Source organism: Ranitomeya variabilis, chromosome 2 (genome assembly GCF_051348905.1).
Source record: "Ranitomeya variabilis isolate aRanVar5 chromosome 2, aRanVar5.hap1, whole genome shotgun sequence".
In the NCBI taxonomy this organism is placed as follows: domain Eukaryota; kingdom Metazoa; phylum Chordata; class Amphibia; order Anura; family Dendrobatidae; genus Ranitomeya; species Ranitomeya variabilis.
Window position 1 is genome coordinate 161687543 of NC_135233.1, and position 22602 is coordinate 161710144.

The following is a 22602-nucleotide window of genomic DNA, read 5'->3' on the forward strand; positions in this document are numbered from 1 at the left end:
AAAAACGAATCACTGATATATATTCAGGATCAAGCAATGTGTGGTGATGGGGGTGAGAAATATCTCATCTGCAAATAACTTACCCCTTTGCTCATGTCACATCTAAATCTAATTGTAGTTGTCCTACTTCTCATGCCAGAAGGGCAATAGTCTCCATTTTTATACTGAAGCTCAGGTACTCCGTTGTTCCATCTTGGACTGGATGCAAGTTGTCCCAGACTTATTGCCTTCTTGCCTTCCAATAAACAGGCAGCAGAACCATTGGGGCATGAAGCTGGCCCTTTAAAGCAAATTATCAAGCTAAGTATCTTTCACAAAAACACAGAAACTTTATAGACTTGTTTAATGTTATGAAAAGGAATTAGTCAGGCAGGTAAAAAGGGTTTTCCCACCCTGAAACAATTTTCTTGAATAACTGCAACCTTCCTAAAAAGGTAGAAGGATGAATGCCTACTGTATTGTGACCATAGAGGCTCTGATTGTTTTTTGCAGCTTAGATCTTGAAATAGGCGGCCGAGAATAATGTCACACGACCGTCATTCCAAAGAAATAAAGTACATTACCCAATTTCCTCCTTTTCTGTCTTACAGTCCCTCACAGTGCAGAGTTCACTAATCTAGGAATTGAAAAATACAGCTGAAAAAGGGGCAGCACCGCTTACCTGCCCAGGTCTCTGAGCAAATGTACTACAGGATGCAGCCAGCCCATGTAGCGAATTTTTTGAGAATTTTCAATCCTCTTTTGTGGCTTAGCTACTAGTTTAGTGATAGGACTGGCGAGCTTGAGGACCCTTGATGTCGGGTTGCGAGCTAGCATATCTTGGCCAAAATACCGACCAATACCTTACATATTTATGTGTATTTTGTGCACTTTACTTTTCAGGGTGCAGCCGGGCCCAGCACGTTGGGTCTTGTATACATGGGTGTTCACATTGGATGCATTGAGAGCTGGCCAGCCTGCCTAATCGAATAGTATGGGCCTGACTAATAGACACTATGCATTACCTGCATGTGAACAGAGCCCTATACAGGCCTTTATTGTGCAAGCATATACTAAGCCGTCACCCCCTCCATTAATTGGGAGGTGGTGTGTGGCTGTCTATTTGGTATTTTGCACCTGTGTTGTTAACATCTTTGCTATATAGGCTGGCTGCATCTTGTAGTGCATTTGCTCAGAGACCTGGGCAGGTAAGCGGTGCTGCCCCCTTTTCAGCTGTATTTTTGGAGAATTTACAGTCCTCTTTTGTGGCTTAGCTACTAGTTTATCTAAAAATTGCAGCATTCCCACTGAAGTACAATCGCGGTACTTTACTGCAAAGTTGTGGAAAAATACTGAAAAATAACAGGAAAACTGCTCATGTTAAAATCACTGCAAAATTAGGCAATCTCCAGTTACAAGACTGTGATTCAAAGGGAGAAGCAGCACTTCATAATTTATACTCCTCCAATAAGGAAGGGAACTCCAGCCCTGCAGACATGGAATCTTCTTTATTCACGTAAGGACAAATGGTAAGACTTACATACTAGGGTTGGCTATAGCATCTATGTGTCTCAGTTGCCGTAGCACCCTAATGATTAAAACATGGGAGGGGGTGATGTGTACGGGGTACTGAAAGGTATGGTGGATGTGTAAATTCAATGCCAGGGTGCCCTTAGGGCTCAATCACGGAACGCCATTATGCTGCATGCCCCTTCTGAGGCCTGCATCAGCGCAAGCTCCCATTATAATACTATCAGGACAACAGGTTCACAATCCGCTCTTTTCACATTGTGGCTGCGTTACCATAGAGCTCCATAACATTATAACAATTTCTTACAACTTTTTTTTTCTTAATATGTTACTGCATTTAATTGGGTACCATGGCTATCATAGCATCTACTGTATATTGATACTTCCAGTTAGATTCTATTGTGGGAATATGCCAGACGGGCCATATTCTACGGTGTTCGATCCTTCTGAATTAAGCATATAATAATGTTCACAGTAGTTTTATCCTCTATATCCTGTATCTTTCACATTGTGTTTTTTTTTCATTATATGTTTTTGTATATTTGTTTTAAAATGTTCTAACTAATTATATAACCAATGTGTGTACCAGAAAGGAAATCTACTTAAATGCACTGGTCACTGAAACTAAGCATCATAATTAAAGGCGCTGCGGCACCCGAAACGTGTAGATGCTATAGCCAACGTTAACATGGAAGTCTTACCAGTTATCCACTGTTTTTAAACTTACCCAAGTTCGTCGGTCTGGAGTTTCAATCATGTTACCGCGCTATGGCAGAGCTACCTCCATGCTCTGGACTGTATAAGAATATTTTCACGGTGAGCTGGACCCCCCAACCCATTTTTCTCCTGCTATACTGCTCCAATGCAGTGAGGGAAAAAAGGACTGGTGACGCTCTGCAGAGGGACAAGCGCGGCTAAAGGCACAGGGTTATACCGCTCATTCCTATCATTTACCAGCCCAGAAAGCGCTATCTGAGCGTTGCTTGTGACCACCCTCTGGGAGCCCCGAAAGCTCAATCTGCACAAGCCAACCCTGTTAAACTCCTCTAGCCACAGAAAGTAACTCATAGCCCGGGTAAGATTACAGGAATTGCAGGAATAAATACTTTTGCAAACTTTAACTACACTGGAAATATTAATAAGTTTATGTATTAAGACATAGTAACTCCTTTAACAAATCATTCATAGAAAGTCTTACCGGTTTCTGGCACTAGAGGTCTGCATACATTTATGCGGAATTTGGTATTTGTATCAGTTAGAGAATCCACTTCCCAGTTTTTTTCATAATGTGACAGTGGAGACAGATCATATGAATTTCCAAGTGGGTCTCTAAAAATATGGACAACAAATAAAAAATTGCAACTAATTCTTATTCTCCGACAGGAGAGAGAAATTTACAAAAACCCATAGAAAGCCATACAATTCACCTTTAAATAAACTTAAGTTCCCACTATTATTATTTAACTTATTACCGGTATTTACTCATCTAACTGTATAACTGCACTATAGTTATGCCCCTCCAAAATCAGTGACATCAATTAAATGCAGGTCCTAATATCTACATTATGTACGAATAATTACAATTGGAAGCGATAGGTGAGGGAATCCCAAACAATATATATACTAAAAACGAATGAATGAATGTATTAAAATAGGATTGTACCAAAGTATAACCATGGAAAATAATAGTAGCTGAGCAATACCTAACTATAAGCCTACAGAAAAAATGAGTGCACAATTATAAGAAAAATATTTTATTAAATACAAAAAAAAATAGTTATCCAAAAGACGACACCACACAAATCGAGGCTTGTATATGGTACATATACAATGCCCCAAATAGAAGGGGATAATCAATCATGAATAGTACCAACTGAAGATATAGATCAAGCACACATCCCCAAAAGCGGACAATAAAATTATATAGTAAGTAGTGTAATTATACGTATGTTTTTGAAGTTTTGCCGCCATTTCATGATAAGTGGAACCTCTAGCAATTCAGTGGATGAAGGTGAGGTTGCGCTACTGGAGGCCATTTTTTAATACTTTCTTGGCGGGCAGTACAACAGGCCAGTTGGGTGTGTAGGGAACACTAACCGGCTCCATTCACAGGAGTCTGACCCTTCCAATCAAAGTAACGGCTCATTCCTGCATCTCCTTAAACATGACCACGAATTGACCTACAAAGAAATAACCACACACCGGCGCTCCCAGGGGAGTGAAAGAGGAGGCTGCAGGTGCCTAGACAGCGACTGTGCTAATTCTGTCAAATAACAAAGGGAATTACTAAATAAATAAACAAAGGCACCGCGCCAACTAAATAAATACTACGTAGGTGTACAAAGTGAGCGTCTACCTGGACGCAATGTGACATACAATGAAAGTATAAGTAGTATCAATAGCAAAGTAGATGCCTGTTATGTCCAAAGTTCCACATGAAATGCGTGGCTGTTATTAAAAAGGAGAGCACACTTACTGGCTAATGATGTAGCTGCTTCTGAGGGTGATAACACGTTCTCAGGAGGGCTGCAATAGTAGAGACAGGTTCACCAGCGGCCCATGGAAGTACAGAGTCCAGTATCCAGAGTGGCGATGTCCAGGGCAGCGGCGTGGGGCGGCACAAACACCCGAAAATGAAGGGAGCGTCCTCCCTGGTGGGTGTGTGCCCGCCGCACGCGACAGGAACACCGCTTGCCGGCACCCGTGAACCAGGGGAAGCTGGTGCACAGAGCGGTGAAAAAAAGGGGGCGTGGTAAAGGTGACGTCACCAAAACAAAAAACAAAGGACGGATGCCACACAGGACCACACTTGCCTACGCGTTTCGAAGGTCTACGGACCTTCTTCGTCAGGGCTGAGGACACTGGCGGTCTCTTAGTCCTTTTAAAGCGCCATATACCCCCATAATGCACCGGCCCCTGGAACACTGCAAACCTATTGGGCCACTGACAGCGTGAAGAGGAGGAATAAATAAGAATTTAACTATACATAATACAAGCCGGGATTATCCGGAACAGAATAACCTATACTGAATATATAAAACACCTTTTATTATCTATGAAAAAATGTAAAAAACACCATATAAAAATCAAATAAATAACACCATATAAATGCACATTAAATAGTATAAAATATGCCGCTGTAAATTATAACAGGCATATAAATATTTAAAAGAGTCTAAAAGAACTACGAAAAATGAAAACTGCAAGAAGAAGGGGGGGGGGGGAGGGGAAGGGGGAGGGAAGAGGAGGGGGAGGGGAAGAAAATCATGAGAAAGGAGCTACTAAATATGAGAAATTAGCTAAAAGCGTATAGCTCAATCTCACAGTTCAGGCCTTTAGGGACTAAACTGTCTAGCGTAAAGATCCACTTGGATTCAGTACGTGACATGGACTTGATATAATCACCTCCCCTCCAATTCTTGTGTACCCTCTGAATGCCACAAAAACTTAAACTTAAGGTCTGTAGACCTTCGAAACGCATAGGCAAGTGTGGTCCTGTGCGGCATCCGTCCTTTGTTTTTTGTTTTGGTGACGTCACCTTTACCACGCCCCCTTTTTTTCACCGCTCTGTGCACCAGCTTCCCCTGGTTCACGGGTGCCGGCAAGCGGTGTTCCTGTCGCGTGCGGCGGGCACACACCCACCAGGGAGGACGCTCCCTTCATTTTCGGGTGTTTGTGCCGCCCCACGCCGCTGCCCTGGACATCGCCACTCTGGATACTGGACTCTGTACTTCCATGGGCCGCTGGTGAACCTGTCTCTACTATTGCAGCCCTCCTGAGAACGTGTTATCACCCTCACAAGCAGCTACATCATTAGCCAGTAAGTGTGCTCTCCTTTTTAATAACAGCCACGCATTTCATGTGGAACTTTGGACATAACAGGCATCTACTTTGCTATTGATACTACTTATACTTTCATTGTGCGTCACATTGCGTCCAGGTAGACGCTCACTTTGTACACCTACGTAGTATTTATTTAGTTGGCGCGGTGCCTTTGTTTATTTATTTAGTAATGACCACGAATTGGTTCTCTATGAGAATGGCAGTGAGACTTGGGACAAGATGCATTAAAGTTTATGTTTTGTGTGTTAGTATTGTGGTCAATGCACCGGGTGCGTGAAAGAAGTAAATAAGATCTTCATCGCAGCAATGCAAAATTCTGAATTCACTTTCTAAAGACAACAAAACCTTACTTGAAAGAGCAGTCAATAGGTTTGAAAGGTAGACAGGCCAACGGTGTACCCCACTGGAACTTATATATGCAGTCCGGAGTCTCTTTTAGAAATATAGGCTATAAAATATAAAACAAAACGTTAGTTTATAGGCAAACTTCTCAAAGTCCTACCTCTTTAAAGACCAAGTTAGTAGGTACTGTATATTCTCCATTTACACAGGAGTGACTAGGTGAAAAAATACTGCGTATTATTCCAGCGATGAGAAATTAAGAGATTTCTCCAAAACCTCCAATCCTGCCATTAGCGTGGCTGCAATTCACATGGACACAACCACCAGGTCTGGTAGATACGTTGGTTTGTTGGAAACGCCTGCCTTGTATACTCTACCAAAGTACTTTCTGCATATAGTGCAGTTGCTGAAGGAACGCTCCTTTGCGTTGGAGATCAGTGCAGGAAGACAGGGGAAGTGTGTACAACAAAGACTTAACACCTATTCATTGCTGCTTGAGGACATTTGCAGCAATTTTCCCTGCAACTTTAAGCTAAAAAAAAATGCAGTGTTTTACTGCACCAGCAAAGTGAATGAGATTTCTGAAATTTCATGCACATTCTTATTTTTCCCTTTCAGATTTGAACCTTTCCATCGTTTTTTTTCAAATCTGCAAATGTCAATTGTTTCAGCCTTTTTCAACTACTTAAATGAATGGGGAAATAAATGTGCAAAAAAACCGCATAAAAAAAAAAAGTGTATTTTATGCCTCTTTCCTGTCTGCGGTTTACAGCACAAAAAGCTGCTGCAAATGTTAAATGTGTGCACATGGCCTTACAAAGGTTTTACAGTCCTTAAAAACAAAATGTGGCACTTGCTAAACCCTGGTTAATATGTTTATAAGAATAAATCACAATCTTTGGAAGTTTTGTGTTCTCCTGGATAAACTACACAAACCTTTCCTTCCGTCTTGTCACAATGAAAGATTAGAAGAGTTGAACGATGATATTTATTGTGGCAGAGCTCTCCCCCGGTGTAATTTATCATAATAATTCCATCTTCATATATCAGCTGCTGATTAGTCAAGCCTAATAATGAAGATAAAACATATAACTTCCAAGTTAATAACTTCAATAAACATTGATAGAAAAAGTCACAAATTTCCTTCCATCCAAATTCCACCTGCATATAGTGGGTGACCCAGCCAAGTGGATCAAGGAGCCCATTTTTACTTAAAGCACCACTCCAGCTTTTTTTTTATTTTTCTTTTAATCTAAGGTCCCTGACCCTATTCTTATACTCATCTACCGCCTTCACCTTCTGTCGCCCCTGTTCCCATTGATCTCCAGCCTAGTTTCATGGAGAAAAACAGAGGTCACATCTCAATATAAATCTATGAGAGGCTTGTTCTGGCCCTCATAGATTTACATTAAGACTTTGTGATGCAACTTCAGACTTTCAGTTGGCCAGAGATGCGGTCACAAGACGCCAGAGGGGGAGTATAAGACTGGGGCAGTGACTTTTACATTAAAAGCACCACTCCAGCACTAAAAATAAAGCAAAAAACCACTGCTAGAATGGTGTAATGTAGAATTATCTCTGCACACCTATTTATATTTTAAGAGGTTTTCAAGGATTTTTTTTGGGATTTTTTTTACTATGCGACTAAAAACTAAACTGGCAGTTAGTTGCTAACAGAAGGAACTATTGCACCCGGCGCCGGATCAGAGCGTTCACTGACTGCTCTTGCTGGTGATTCAGTGGCTCAATGTCAACAGAGCAGCTCTTTTTCTTCTGGGCTGCTATGTCAAAGGGGCATGATTGCTGGTGTAATGCGGACTGACAGCTGGCTTCCCATAATTAGGCAGCAGGGAGCCGGCTATCAGTCAGTAAGAAGTCGGCAGTCACACCCTGTGCACAGAGCGGAGTGGAAAAGGAGCTGGTGCCCTATTGAGGTGCTGCCAGCTGAGGCCACAGAACAGCTAGCATAAGCAATCTGTTTCCACTCTGCGCTGGCAGATATAGGGGCCAGGCACAACCGGCAGGTACTTAGCTACATCTGGGGGGAGAAAAAAGTCAAGGATAGCCCCTTAAAAACAGGACCTTCCACATGCCATAAATTTGTATTTTATCTGGTATAAATGTCACAGGTATAAAGGAAAAACAATGCCAGAATCATGAGAACAGTGGCATTTACACCATGCAATTTTTTTATTTTTTTTTTTGCAAAGAACAGATTTTCTTTCAGATTCTGCTCCGAGTGGTAACCGTATTAATAAAAATGGACTACCCTTAAAATTCCTTAATTTCAGCATCAAGGGTACCTGATAAGGCCTAGATTATCACATTTTCATGACCTTAAAACAATCATAAAAATGTATATCAAATTTAGTTTCACCTTGAGATCTTTTTACTATTATTTTCAAATATCACATAATTCGGTATCTCTGCTTGTTTCCGCTTCTGGTCTTTGCAAAGTAAAGCAAACTCTACCATTTTATGCCAGACCATTGCCTTTCTAGACACCTAAAAATGCACAGTCATCAACTAGTACAAAGTTAAGGGTTCCTTGATAGATCTTTCATGTAAAAGATCTCTAGGTCTCCTTCCAGCACTACATAAGCCGACTTCCCTCCAATGTGTATGACAACCTTTAATGGGCGAGTTCGCTCTATGGTTCACTTGTAGTTTCAGGTGAGTCGAGTGAGAAATAACACTTCCATAGACACGAGGGATTCCTGTGTATCACATCTTCACAAGTTGCATAGAGGACATTATACAGTAGTAACGAGCACTGCAGCTCTGAATCCAGCACTGGCCTGAGATATGCAAGTACTAGAAATCTGCAACCAAGTCTCGCAGCCTGACGCTCAATCTTCTGCTCCACCACTGCCTCCATATACCTCAATAGGCAGCTGTAAACAGATATCTCAATTAACTGGCAGTGTTTTCAGTGGGTGTCATAGTGGAATGACAGTACATGCCCACTGGGCTGAAAAAAATGAAACGCCAGCCTGAATGCCAAATTTAACACACTAGGCGCCAAGTAATTTCGGCACCCTCTATCGCCACAATGGAGTGAAGAAAATAAAAGAGGGAAAATATATTTTTATCTATATTCCTGCTGGTCAAAAACTGTGAAAGGTCCTCTTTAAGCAACTTTACCATGTGTGCAACAGTGCGAATATGCTGATTGTGTCTTATGTTATGAAACATACCTGCTAACATTGCTTTATTACCCTTGATTTGACAAGATGACACCGTTGTCCCATTTGGTGCCTTGGATGAACACAAAGATTCAGCAATTCCGCCACAAACTTTGAGCTGGTATTTATATTCACTAACCGCCACTTCGATAACCTTTTCTCCAAGTGGCCGCAGGTCATACACATAGTCATACTTTGGGTCTCTAACCTGGCAGTTGTCACCTGTAGAAAACAGAACCTATTACTAGAAGTGGAGGTGGCAGCTCTTCTGACAAGCGCGTTTTACTAAATAATTGTATCCTTCATGAAATCATAATTATGGAGCATCCTTGCTTGGAACTCTGGATCGTCCGGTTATACCGCCAAGAAATGTGTTAATAAAACTGACAAGTGGGTGTTGCAAGTTGGAGAATTTTTTCTACACAGTGTAAATACATACTTATAAAATTTAGCCGAACCCAACGATATTGGCTGGCCATCTAATGTGTATGGGGCCTACCAATACATAGTGTGATGGGGACTAGGCATACCAGAGCAAAAGGTTCAAAGACGACAATCAACCAAGACAAGTTACACCTGTATACAGTATATGGTTATCCATCAAATGGCAATAAAGGATAAATATTAATGTTATTTCCCTATTTGAATGTAAATAATAATAATTTATATTTTTATTTATAATTTTATTTAAATCTCTGCGCGAGATTGATATTATATATGGTTTTCAGTGTAACACACACATTGTCCACTTACATACTGAATACTGAGCAAGGCCCAAAAATACAAGCTATAGTATATATACACAGTGGTGTGGAAAAAGTGTTTGCCCCCTTCCTGATTTCCTAATCTTTTGCATGTTTGTCACAATTAAAGCTATGTGCACACGTTCAGGATTTCTTGCAGAAGTTTCCTGAGCAAATCAGGACATTTTCTGCAAGAAATCCGCATGCGTTTTTCTCGCGTTTTGTTTGCGGATTTTTCCGTAGGTTCCCAATGCAATAATATAGTGGGAAATCCGCAAAAAATCCTCAAAATTAATGAACATGCTGCGTTTTTCGCGGAAAAAAACGCATCATGTGCACAAAAATTGCGGAATGCATTCTAAATGATGGGATGCATGAAGTACGCAAGTTTTTTTTGCGTTTTTATAGCATTTTTATAGTGAAAAAAACGTGAAAAATCTGCAACGTGTGCACACAGCCTAAATGTTTCAGATCACCAAATAAATTTAAATATTAGAGAAAGTTAACAAGTAAACACATAATAAAAACCTTCATTTAAAGAACTGCATTAAGTGAAAAAAAAATCTAAACCTACAGGGCCATTGGTAAGGTGAGAAAGTGGCCACTGTTAAGAACTACAGCTCATCATTATCATAGTAGTGGACAACACTTACCAACATTTGCATCCTGGAACTGCATTAACCCCTTACAGACAACGGGCGTAATGGTACGCCAATGTCGGACTCCCTCCCTTTGATGTAGGCTCCCACATCTTTCCGTGGACATGTCAGCTGTTTTGAACAGCTGACATGAGCCCGCAATAGCTACGGGTGGAATCACAATCCACCCGTGGCTATTAACCAGTTAAATGCCGCTATCAAACTGACAGCGGCATTTAAATTGCGCTTCTGGCCATTGGGCAAGAAATACATACACCGGTGAACCTTTTCATGTGATCGTGGGTCACCGGTGTGTTGTCATGACAACCTGAGGTCTCCTGGAGACCTCTATGGTTGTCAGTGCCGCCTAGTGGTCGGCGCTCTAAAAAGTCAGTATATCTGCTACATAGAGGCGATCTGAACATAGCCTCTATGGAGCAGGGCCGATCAAGCTATGGCAGCTTCTAGTCTCCTATGGAGACTATTGAAGCCTGCCAAAAGTTAAAAAAAAAAAAAGTTATTAAAAATATTTTAAAAAAAATATAAAAAAAAAATATAAAAGTTCAAATCACCCCACTTTCGCCCCAATCAAAATAAAACAATAAAAATAAAATAAAACAATACAAATAAAATCAAACATACACATATTTGGTATCGCCGCGTTCAGAAAAGCCTGGTCTATCAATAAAAAAAAAAGGATTAACCTGATGGCTAAACGACGTAGCGAAAAAAAAGGTCAAAACATCAGAAATACGTTCATTTGGTCGCCGAGACATTGCATGAAAATGCACTAACGGGCGATAAAAAAAAAATTGTATCTGCACCAAATGGTATCATTAAAACCGACAGCTCGGCACGCAAAAAATAAGCCCTCACTCAAGCAGAGATCACGAAAAATGGAGATGCTACGGGTATCGGAAAATGGCGCAATTTTTTTTTTAAACAAGTTTGGAATTTTTTTTACCACTTAGATAAAAAAGAACCTAGACATATTTGGTGTCAATGAACTGGTAATGACCTGGAGAATCATAATGGCAGGTCAGTCTTAGCATTTAGAGAACCTAGCAAAAAAGCCAAATAAAAACCAAGAGTGGGATTGCACTTTTTTTTGCAATTTCACCGCATTTGGAATTTTTTTTCCTGATTTTTAGTACAAGACATAGTAAAACCAATGGTGTTGTTCAAAAGTACAACTCGTCCTGCAAAAAACAAGCCCTCACACGGCCATATTGATGGAAAAATAAAAAAAATTATGGCTCAGGAAGAAGGGGAGCGAAAAACAAAAACGCAAAACAGAAAAGCTCAGTGGGTTAAGGGGTTAAAAAAAAGAAAAAATAATAAAAAAAAAAGTTAGTTCCTACCTTTTGCTGTAACAACAGGACAAGCCTCAGAAGTTCTCCATACGAAGATATATTCACAGCCATCTTGCTCTTGAAATAAAGGAGACCCCTGTTAAAAAAAAATAAAGTAATGGTAAAACAAGTAGAATGTAATAGAATCACATAGATGACCACTTCTTAAATGCTGTAATCCCCTGTGTAAAATAAAAGAAGGTTTATACTGAGCTGCTTCTATCACACGTCACTCAGAAGTAATAAATGTGGAGACCTGACACTAACATACGGTAGCTAAAATTGCACTGGTGTCCGAGCAGACTAAGTTTTTATTCTACACGGGGGCTGTAATTATCACATTTTAGAAGTATTACATGACTTTGCTGCAAAGAAACTTGCATCAAAGCAGTTTGTTTCAAAAAGTCCAAAGAGCGATTGCTGCAGAGTGTACAATTGCCGTGTCTGCCAAGTATTATAGAAGCACTCCAGCCAAATCTCACACACTGCATTATGTCTAGTGAAGAATAATACATCAAGGGCAAACGGCACCAGGAAACCATATTGGTGGTCGCAGATATAATAAGTGCTAAAACAAAGAAAAAAAATTACCAAACATAATAATTGGGAATGATCGTTGAGTTTCCAGTTTTAAAACGTTGAAGCTAAAATGCCCATAAGTCACAATAAAATGAGTCGCCGGGAAGGTAGAAGCATGCAATATATTTTAAGGGGTCAGCCCTTTTTCAATCTCAATGTCTGTCACAGATTTTTCTTAAGAAATCTCTAAAATTACCCAGAAAGAAGAAATTTAGTTTTTGGCTGTTAAAACTAGAAAACTACAGTCTTTGTAAAATGCAAAACGTAATATGTAACTGTGAAAACCGTTCCCATTGCTGTACATAACAATTGTAGACAATATATGAATGCCAGTTGGCTCAGGAGCATCTCTTGGTTTATAACCTCCTGTGGAAATGTCTGAGCAGCTTTAGGATATGTGCACAAACTGTGGATTTTGCTGCGGATCCGCAGCGGATTTGACGCTGCGGATCCGCAGCAGTTTTCCCTAAGTTTACAGTACCATGTAAAACTATGGGAAAAAAAAACGCTGTGCACATGCTGCGGAAAAATCTGCGCGGAAACGCTGCGGATTATTTTCCGCAGCATGTCAATTCTTTCTGCGGATTCCGCAGCGGATTTACACCTGCACCAATAGGAAACTGCAGTTGTAAAACCGCAGTGGAATCCGCAGAAGAAACCGCACTAAAATCCGCAGTGAAAACCGCAGTGGTTTTGCACTGCAGATTTTGCAAATCCGCTGCGGAAAAATCCGCAGCGTGTGCACATACCCTTAGTCGCTCTCCAGTCCACAGAAACATTTTCACAAAAAATTCATAGTTTAAATGGGATCTATACTTTCAACAAACTTTGTATGAACGTCAATAAGTAAGAGCGAGTTTAAGAAAGTTTGGAATATAAGGTATCTTAGGCTACTTTCACACTGGCGTTAACTGCAATACGTCGCAAATGCGTAGTTTTGCCGAAAAAACGCATCCTGCAAAAGTGCTTGCAGGATGCGTTTTTTCTGCATTGACTAACATTAGCGACACATTTGCGACGCATTGCCACACGTCACAACCGTCGTGCGACGGTTGCGCCGTGCTGTGGCGGACCGTCGGGAGCAAAAAAACGTTACATGTAACGTTTTTTGCTCCCGACGGTCCGCTTTTTCCGACCGCGCATGCGCGGCCGGAACTCCGCCCCCACCTCCCCACACCTCACAATGGGGCAGCAGATGCGCTGAAAAAATGCATCCGCTGCCCCCGTTGTGCGGCGGAGACAACGCTAGCGTCGGGGACCTCGGCCCGACGCATCGCGACGGGCCGAGCCCGACGCTAGTGTGTAAGTAGCCTTAATCAGAGAAAACGGAATCTTTTCTCCACTTATCAGCCACTTTTGCCTCCCGCCCAAACTCCTCAGTCACTCTGAAAAATCAGCTCAAATACATCTTGCTCAATACAAGACAGACTGCCAGCACAGTGCGGTGTTAAAGGGGTTGTGTGACTGCAGACTTCAGTCGGTATCTGCTTCCCTAATGAATGCCTCATATGATACTTTTCCTGATTAATTACAATGAACTTTGCTTTTTTTACATGATAACTATTTGTTCTGATGCACAGCAGCTTGCCTTTTATGTGACCTTTTTCAGATTTGATAAATTTTTTCCATGCTCATTTGAGAAATTGAGGTGAACTTTACCGACCCTCATTTCTGCTACGTGTTATTCACATATGCACCTTGGGGATATTCGCGTATTTTTCGGACCAAAAGACGCATTTTTTTCCTCCAAATTTGAGAGGAAAGTGTGGGGTGGGTCTTATGGTCCAAATGTAACATGTGGGGAGGGGGCAGAGGCAGAGTGGGATCGCAGGAAAATGTTGCCGCTGCAGGAATCCGGTGCTGGGGAAACCACGTGGATCCGATGCTTAAAGTGAAGTGAATATTCATTAGCGGCTTCCCCACCCTCCTGTCAGCCCTGAGCAGTGGGGGGAGCAGCAATTGAATAGTACTTCACTTAAAACAGCAGACCCACATGGTTTCCCCAGTGCTGGATTCCTGCAACTGCTGGGGAGATGTGTGTCCGGTGGAGAAGGAGGCTACAGGAGCAGGGTGCCACAGGAGAGATTGCCGCATACCTGACAGCACAGCCCCGGCTGTGCTGATGCTGAGTGTTCCCCTATAGGGCCTTTGATAAGGTCATGAAGAGGGCGGGCTGGAGCACCACATGACAGCACAGAGCCCTCTCTCTTCATGATGTCATGCAGACACCGCTCTAGAAACAATGCAGCTTCCTCTTACAGGACCTGTGGTGAGGCAACAAGAGGTAGGGCTCTGTGCGGTCATGGGATGCTCCAGCTCTTCTTTACCTCACCGCAGCGTGGCTGGCTGGCTGCAGGACCTGCACTGCCTGTACAAGTAAGGCTACGTTCACATTTGCATTGTGTGCTGCAGCGTCGCCGCATGCGTCATGCGCCCCTATATTTAACATGGGGGCGCATGGACATGCGTTGCGTTTTGGGACGCATACGTCCTTTTTGGCACAAGCGTCATGGCACAGAGGACGCAGCATGATGCATTTTTTTTGCATTCAAAAATAGAACGCATGCGTCGCAAAACGCAGCGTTGTGCATGCGCTGTTCGTGCGTTGCGTCGCCGACGCTGCGGCGCACAACGCAAATGTGAACGTAGCCTAAGAATTAATTAAAAGGTTAGTAATTACAACACATAAAAAAGCACTCTGCCACTCCTGTGGTGAACTATAGCTCCCAGCATGCCATAGGATCTGCAGGACATGCTTGGAGTCACAGTTCTTCCATGGGATCTTAAAGCAGCACTCAAGTGTTAATTTTCAGTGCTGGAGTGGTGCTTTAAATATAAGCCCTGTGCCCCCATTCTTATACTCACCCTCTAGCGTCTTCATATAGTACTTTACAGCAGAGGTGTCAAACTGCATTCCTCGAGGGCCGCCAACAGGTCATGTTTTCAGGATTTCCTTGCATTACACAGGTGATAATTGAATCACCTGCACAGAATGATTCCAGCACCTTGTGGAATGCTAAGGAAATCCTGAAAACATGACCTGTTGGCGGCCCTCGAGGAATGCAGTTTGACACCTCTGCTTTACAGACACCACACTGGTCCCGCAGCTCCATCTTCTACCATGAGCTTCCAACATAATAACATACAGGGTGGGCCATTTATATTGATACACCTAAATAAAATGGGAATGGTTGGTGATATCAACGTCATGTTTGTGGCACATTAGTATATGGGAGGGGAAAACCTTTACAAGATGGGTGGAGACCATGGCGGCCATTTTGAAGTTGGCAATTTTGGATCCAACTTTATTTTTTTTTAATGGGAGGAGGGTCATGTGACATCAAACCTATTGAGAATGTCACAAGAAAAACAATTGTGTGTTTGGTTTTAATGTAAATTATTATTTCATGAGTTATTTACAAGTTTATGACCACTTATAAAATGTGTTCAAAGTGCTGCCCATTGTGTTGGATTGTCAATGCAACCCTCTTCTCCCACTCTTGACACACTGATAGCAACACCAAAGAAGAAATGCTAGCACAGGCTTCCAGTATCCGTTGTTTCAGATGCTGTAAGCTTGGTTCTGCTCACATATCTCTTTACTAAGCCCCCCAGGCTAAAAAGTGCCAGCCAGCCCCTGGGTATGACTTTATTCTTCGGGTAGGTACGATTACAGCGATACCAGATTTATATAGTTTGTTGTTTTTTTTTGTTTGTTTGGCTGCTTTCACACACACTAAAACAACTTTTTTTTTTCTTTTTTTTGCAAAGCTAGTTTTTGCATCGCCATATTTTGAGAGCTATAATTTTTCCAGATTTCTGCCAACAGCCACGTGAGGGATTGTTGTTTGTGGGACGAGTTGTTTTTTTATTGGTACCATTACAGGCACATGACATTTTTTGATCACTTTCTATTCCAATTTCTGGGAGGCAGAATGAACAAAAACCTGCAATTCAGGAATTGTTTTTGTTTATTTTTTTGAGGTGGGGGTGGGGTGGTGGTTTATTCCGTTCACTGTGTGCAAAAATTAATAAGGCAGCTTTACTGTTCGGGTTAATTTGATTACAATGATAACACATTTACATAGTTTTTTAGGTTTTGGTGCTTTTACACATTAAAAACGGTTTTATAAAAAAAAATATATTTTTGCATAGGTTTATTCTGAGAGCTATAAGTTTTATTTTTCCACTGATTGAGCTGTATGGTGGCTTGTTTTTTTATGGGACAGGATGAAGTTTTCAGCTATATAATTTTTATTCACATTCGTCTTTTGGATCACATTTTATTCCACTTTTTGTTCGGCAGTATAATGAAAACGCATATTTTTTTGCCTTGCTTATTTAATTTTTTTTTACCGTGTTCACTGAAAGGGTTAATTAGTGGGATAGTTTTATAGGTCGCGTCAATACCAAATAAAATAAAATATTGATCTCCCATTATCCCAAAAAAAATTATTGAACAAAAGAAGAGAAATGCGGATACATACTACATTGTGATCACAATGGAAGATAATCCTTGTAGAGTAATGCTTATTCTCCGAACATTTGTCCCCACTCAGATAAACTATGGTGAGGGATCCATCATCGGACGCCTGGGGGCTCATCTGGATGTAGCCAAGATTTAGGTTTTTATTGTCTGAAGTCTTCATGCAAGATCCTACTACTCCTCCTGTAAATACACATACAATGATAGAGCGTTACATATGAGCCAGATCAATCATTTGCCGTTTGTTTTTTTAAGTCACTTTTCTATTTTTGTCTTGTGGTATTCATTGACTTTTTGCACCAAAAAGGAAAAACATGTAAAGTAAAAAACACAAATAAATTTTTTTTTTACAAAATGGTGCAGAGGCAATAATGAATCAATCATATGAATTTAACATTATAATGGAAAGTTGAGTATAGTATGCTATACTATGTAAAAGAGCTGTCCTCCTGAATGGCTTCCTGGAAAGAAATTGGCAGCTTAACAGACCCCAAGAAATGCTATGACATATGTTTTTAGCAACACTCCTTTAAAGTGTAACCATCGGTTTAATTTTTACTTCATAAAATCAATAGTACAGGTGAATATAAGCAACTTTGTAAGATATCTCCTAAGAGAATTGTGATTCTTTCTCTGCCAGAATGAATTAGTCACCGGCAAAATTCTCAATTCTGAGGTAAAAATCTGCATTCAGTGAAGACAGACTTTCCCATTACTGAGAGAGGAGGTGATAGCTGCTACTGATACAATGCTATGTAGACGGGAGGAGGAGGATCTGTCTTTAGCTCCTTCTCCCTCCCGTCTACATAGAATCTCACCAGTAACAGTCACCATCTCCTCTCTCAGTAATGGGAAAAATCTGTCTTCACTGAATACAGGTTTTACCTCAGAATTGAGAATTTTGATGATGACCGATTCTAGCAGAGAAAGAAGCACATTTCTCTGATAAGATCTATTACAAAGTTTCTCGTGTTAATGTGTGCTATTGATTTATGAAATAAAAATTAACGCAGAGTTTGCTCTTTAAATGTGGTGCATTCATCAAGACTGATGTTTTGTATGCCAGTCTTGGTGAACTGTGTGCTGCAGTTAGCAAGAGCATCTTAATGAATTTAGTGCATATTATAACCGCGCACTCCCGCCAGATAGGTTACTCCAGTTGGGGACTGGAATATAAATCAAGTGAAACTTACACCACTTTGGTGGCGTAAATTATCAGGAATTTTTAGGCGCTTGGTAACACCCCAGTTCAATTCACACTTCTAAAACTTAGAGGAACTTGCTGTGAGGGGTATAAAAGAGCCCTATATGTTAAAGGGATTATCTCATCTTCAACCTCTATCAAATCAGCCTCCCGGAGGTTTGACGAGCTGGGCCGCCAAGCTACTGACTCCCAAACATTTTATCTGTAGTGGACACTCAGGTGAATGGACACCTTGTAATCCTCGGACAGCACAAGTAAGAATGAGCACTACTGCTTTAAGGGGGGAACTCTGCTCTGGTTTATAGTGGGGGTCCGCTCTATAAGCATAATAGGACTATTGGACCTTGTTGGGTTGCAGCTATAAGAGAGAATACACATAAGAATTTAAAAATGCTAATAAATTTAGCAACATTAAAATGTTAATGGTTCTGTCCAAACCTCCAAACTATTTCCCTACGGAACACAATACCACTCTCTCAATTTCTAATGACTCCACAGAGTTAAGGCAAAGAGCAAACCTAGTAAACTTGCCTGAGCATCCTTGAATATATGGCAGAGGCTTGCAGATGTTGAGATAAAATGTTCTTTTACTTGCTTGGTCAGATGTATCAACTGCAACCCATGGTTCAACATCCCGACTAAGGTCACTTAGATCATACTCATTACCATCAGCATCTAAAATTATAAAATAAAAAAATAAAAAATGAGAAAAGGAGAAAAAAAACAATTTGACCGTCCCTGTATTCTCCGAAGAATTCAGTCCCAAAACCCTGTTTATTTTATTTCTTTTATTCTTAACTCCCCTTCAGCCCCTTGGAGCAGTCATTATGATTTGTTTGTATTTACATCCTAAATTTCCTGCCAGCTCTCCCTCTGTATATCTAGTCTACATTTTCCCCAGAGATATTGCTATACATGTCCGGCAGGTCACACACTCCAATTACTCTGTGCACCATCCTGAGACTCCTATACAGTCTCAAGATGGATCAATCTGTGACCACACAGTTTCTCGGTTCTAATACTCCTCCCACTACACTTAGTATATGCTACTCTCCTGCAGTCAGTAATAATACCTGTGCCAACACTAGCACTAGTGTGTCAGTGTACTGCAGGAGGGCAATGAGTCAAAGTATATTCATTATAATGCAATGAAGAACTGTGAAATGCCCAGCACCATCCCCTTTGACCGAAGTTACTAATTGATAAGATGACTTGTGGAGCCTGCAATGTCTCTGTGCTCTTCCAGCTCTCCTTCCTTGTACACATCCCCAGTTACTGTACTTTCAAAAGCATCACAAGCCACTCACAGTCAGAGCACACCGCAGACCTGCTGACTAAACAGCTCAAAGCACAGGCAGAATATCTCTACATTGTGCTTTGAAAGGGCAGTAGCAGGAAGTTAGTCCCTGGAGATCACATGCATACATGTGACAGCTCAAACAGCAGAATTTTAACAGAAAGAAAATTATGAAGCTTCTTAGTTTCTGCTAGTCTTTACAACACTTCAATAATCTCCGTGCTTGGAAAAATCCTTTAAAGCAGATCTGTCTCCAGATCTCTCAATTTAAATAAAAACAACTGTCTAAGACCTGGTGTACATGGTTTGAAAGTCAATGTTGGCTGTATGATCCCTTATTAAAGTTTTTGTACGTAATATTAAAATAAGCAGATTAATATTGGCAGCTCATTTTAATTTTAGGATTCGATAGCGATTCTAATTATCGATATTCAGTGTAAGTACTCCAGCCTTATCAGGTACAAGACATCTATTTAATAGTATATGCTGCTTGTATTGTAAATCTGGTGACAGATCAGCTATTGTAGTATATGAAAGAAACTAAAAAGAGGTCTGTCCTCTAACCTGTAACTTGGCAGTCAACTGGGGAAGGGGAACATGCCATGGCCGTTTCAAAATCAAAAAACGTGTGGTACAGATGTGTCTCAGAATTAATTTCTTCTCTGTTAAATAAAAGACGACCTGGATATAGATCATCATTGCACACAAAGTTTATTGTAAAGCTGTCTCCTGCTCCTGTAATATAGAAAGGGAAAGGTTTGTTAGAAAACAGTGAGGTGAAATGGATTTGCCAAGGAGGCATTGGCTCGTTATTCCAGAAATGACAATTCAATGCAAAGTATTCAAACAAGTCTGTTGTCTGTATGGCCTAGAAAGGAAAATTAATGAATTGGCTCCAAAAAGGATTTCAGCATGCCAGAGGGGTGTCCAAGTCACAGAGAAGAAATAAAGCACGTCCATTTTAAGAAATCCAAGTGATGAATTGTTCAACCGCTTCAGAAGATATGTGGCGCTATACAACCCAACCTCACTCGCCATCAACCTCTGGACACTAATAATTTTCCATCAATATATAAGCTTGCTTCTTTTTTTTCCTTTTCAGAACGACTGGTAGTTTATATAACACCACTCAATCTGATATATGCGTGTATGTATGCCTGCGTATGTGCATGTATATAATCTATTATACACCATTGAAGAAAACCATATGGAGGGTTGTTTTTTCGCGGATGAGTTACTTTGGTCAGTGGCATAATTTTGGGGTGCATATAACTTAACATATATTAATTCTTTATAGGCAGGAATGTGGACAACAGCAATTCTGATGTTTTTTTTTTTTTAGGTTTAAATGTTACACTATTTACTCTACTGCACTAATAAAGTGTTATATTTATTCTGTGGGTCAACAGGATTATGGCAATACTGAATTAATGTTTTCTGTATATTACTTTTATACAATTAATACTGTAATTGAATATGGAGACTACCAAAACACAAGATTATTTTCAGAGCGCCCCAAGTTTCACAATCTCTCATCTGCACCGAGTTGTCTCCCCCACCCCCCATCCTTCCACACTAAGGTTTCAACAAGCTGCAGCATTTCAACCTGCAGGTTGATACAATTACAGCAATACCTAATTTATGCTATTTTAATGTTTTCCCACAAGAAAAAAAAATTAAAAAAATGTATTTATTATTTCCTGGGAAGGAGAGGATGACGTATTGTAAGAGACCATTATTCGTGCCTCTGGTTAAAATCGCGACCCATTGGTACCATTGACCGCAGCAGTGAAGTACTGGAATCAGAGATGGCTCTGTTCCCAGAACAGGAGCTCACCTGTGTATAACAAGCGACTCCTGCTGCAGATGGCACAGGCACGACTGCCCGTACTATCCCAGGAAATCACTGCTGTCTGGTCATACAATCATTTACGGGAAGGGGTTAATCATCTCTTATGACTATACTCCGGTAGACCCCTGGCTGTTACAATAACAGCAGCTGGCACCCACCATGTATGGAGTGGGCTCAGCCCCCAAGCTTACTCCATACCAACATGTGAAGTACATATACACCACATGTGAAGGGGTTGAGACACTGAGCTGTGAGCCTTTGCTGGCATGCCAGCCTATCACTTCACACCTATGTGTTAGGTTTGTCTCTGGCATATCCTATAGTCTTCTACCAATGGCAGTCCCGTGGACTTTGATCAGACCCCTGGAAACCCAGCAGCACAGTGGATATGATACAGGGAGCCCCCTACATCTGTAAAGCTCTTTCGATATTTTGGTCATTATTGACTATAGAATCTAAGGGATGAGTTGGTTTTTGGATCTAAGTTTTTCCATTCCTGTGCCCCTGTGATCTTTCAGAGCTAACTGTACTTCATGGAATATCTGGGTAATGCAATCTTTGGTGTTCATCACCTAATCTACAATATAAACTATGTAAGAATCATGTATTGTGTCTTCTAGGGAAGTCCACCAGTGAATATTTTACTTATACATTTACATGCAATATAACAGAGGAGATACAATGTAAAGTGATGACATTTACGTCTAGAGTATATCGCCACATGGTGGTCACTGTATATCTATGTGCATTTTCACTGACTGAACTGTGTGTTATGGATATGTATTCCTATTTCTCTGAACAGAAGTGTGAACAAATTACTTCTAAACTGCATACAAGGGAAAGACCAGTCTACGCAGTAGCAAAGCTGAGAAGATTGGGGCATCTGGGCACTGACTGACTTGTGAGATCCACTTTTGCAGTTACAACAGCTCCCACTCTTCTGGGAAGGATTTCTACAAGATTTTTGGAGGTGGTCTGAGGAAGTAATTGCCAATTCATCCAGAAGAGCATTTGTGAGGTCAGATACTAATGTTGGGAGAGAAGGCCTGGTTTGCAATGTCCATTGTAGTTCTTCCTAAAGCTTTTCAGTGGGTTTGAGGTCAAACTCAAATCAAACTCATCCAACCATACCCTAATGGTATTTTATGGTTGGCACAATGCTGCCAGGTGTGTAATGTTCTCCTGGCATTCAGTAAACCCAGACTCTTACTTCTGACTACCATGCAGAGACATGCAAGAGGTCACTGCACAAAGTACATTTCCCTGCTCCAGAGTCCAGTGGGGTGTCATTACACCAATCCATCTGACACTTGGCATTGCATTAGGAGATTTAAGGCTTGCATGCAGTTGCTCGGCCATAGAAAACCCATGGCATTAAGTTCTGGTGCAGATGTTAATGCCCGGGGTGTTCTGAAGCTCTGCCGTTGCTGAATCACAACATTGGTGACTTCTATACCTTACATGCTCCTCAGTTAGGCAGACCTGCTTTGTAACTTCATGTGTTCAACCACTTTATAGCGGAGATCATGTGGTTCCTTCCACTGATCAAAAATGCCACTCATAGTAGAAGGT

General features: G+C 41.0%; 1 protein-coding gene across 1 annotated transcript in view; it reads right to left on the minus strand.

The window, feature by feature from the left end:
* Positions 1-22602, minus strand: part of IGF2R (insulin like growth factor 2 receptor) — a 243002-nt gene that overhangs the window by 62572 nt on the left and 157828 nt on the right. The window contains exons 23-31 of the mRNA XM_077283114.1: positions 19743-19913; positions 18413-18556; positions 16679-16860; positions 11622-11709; positions 8892-9101; positions 6631-6761; positions 5703-5800; positions 2708-2838; positions 84-280 (exon numbers count right to left, since the gene is read on the minus strand). Of these exons, the coding sequence (XP_077139229.1) occupies positions 84-280; positions 2708-2838; positions 5703-5800; positions 6631-6761; positions 8892-9101; positions 11622-11709; positions 16679-16860; positions 18413-18556; positions 19743-19913 (1352 nt within the window). The remainder of the gene's footprint in view (positions 1-83; positions 281-2707; positions 2839-5702; positions 5801-6630; positions 6762-8891; positions 9102-11621; positions 11710-16678; positions 16861-18412; positions 18557-19742; positions 19914-22602) is intronic.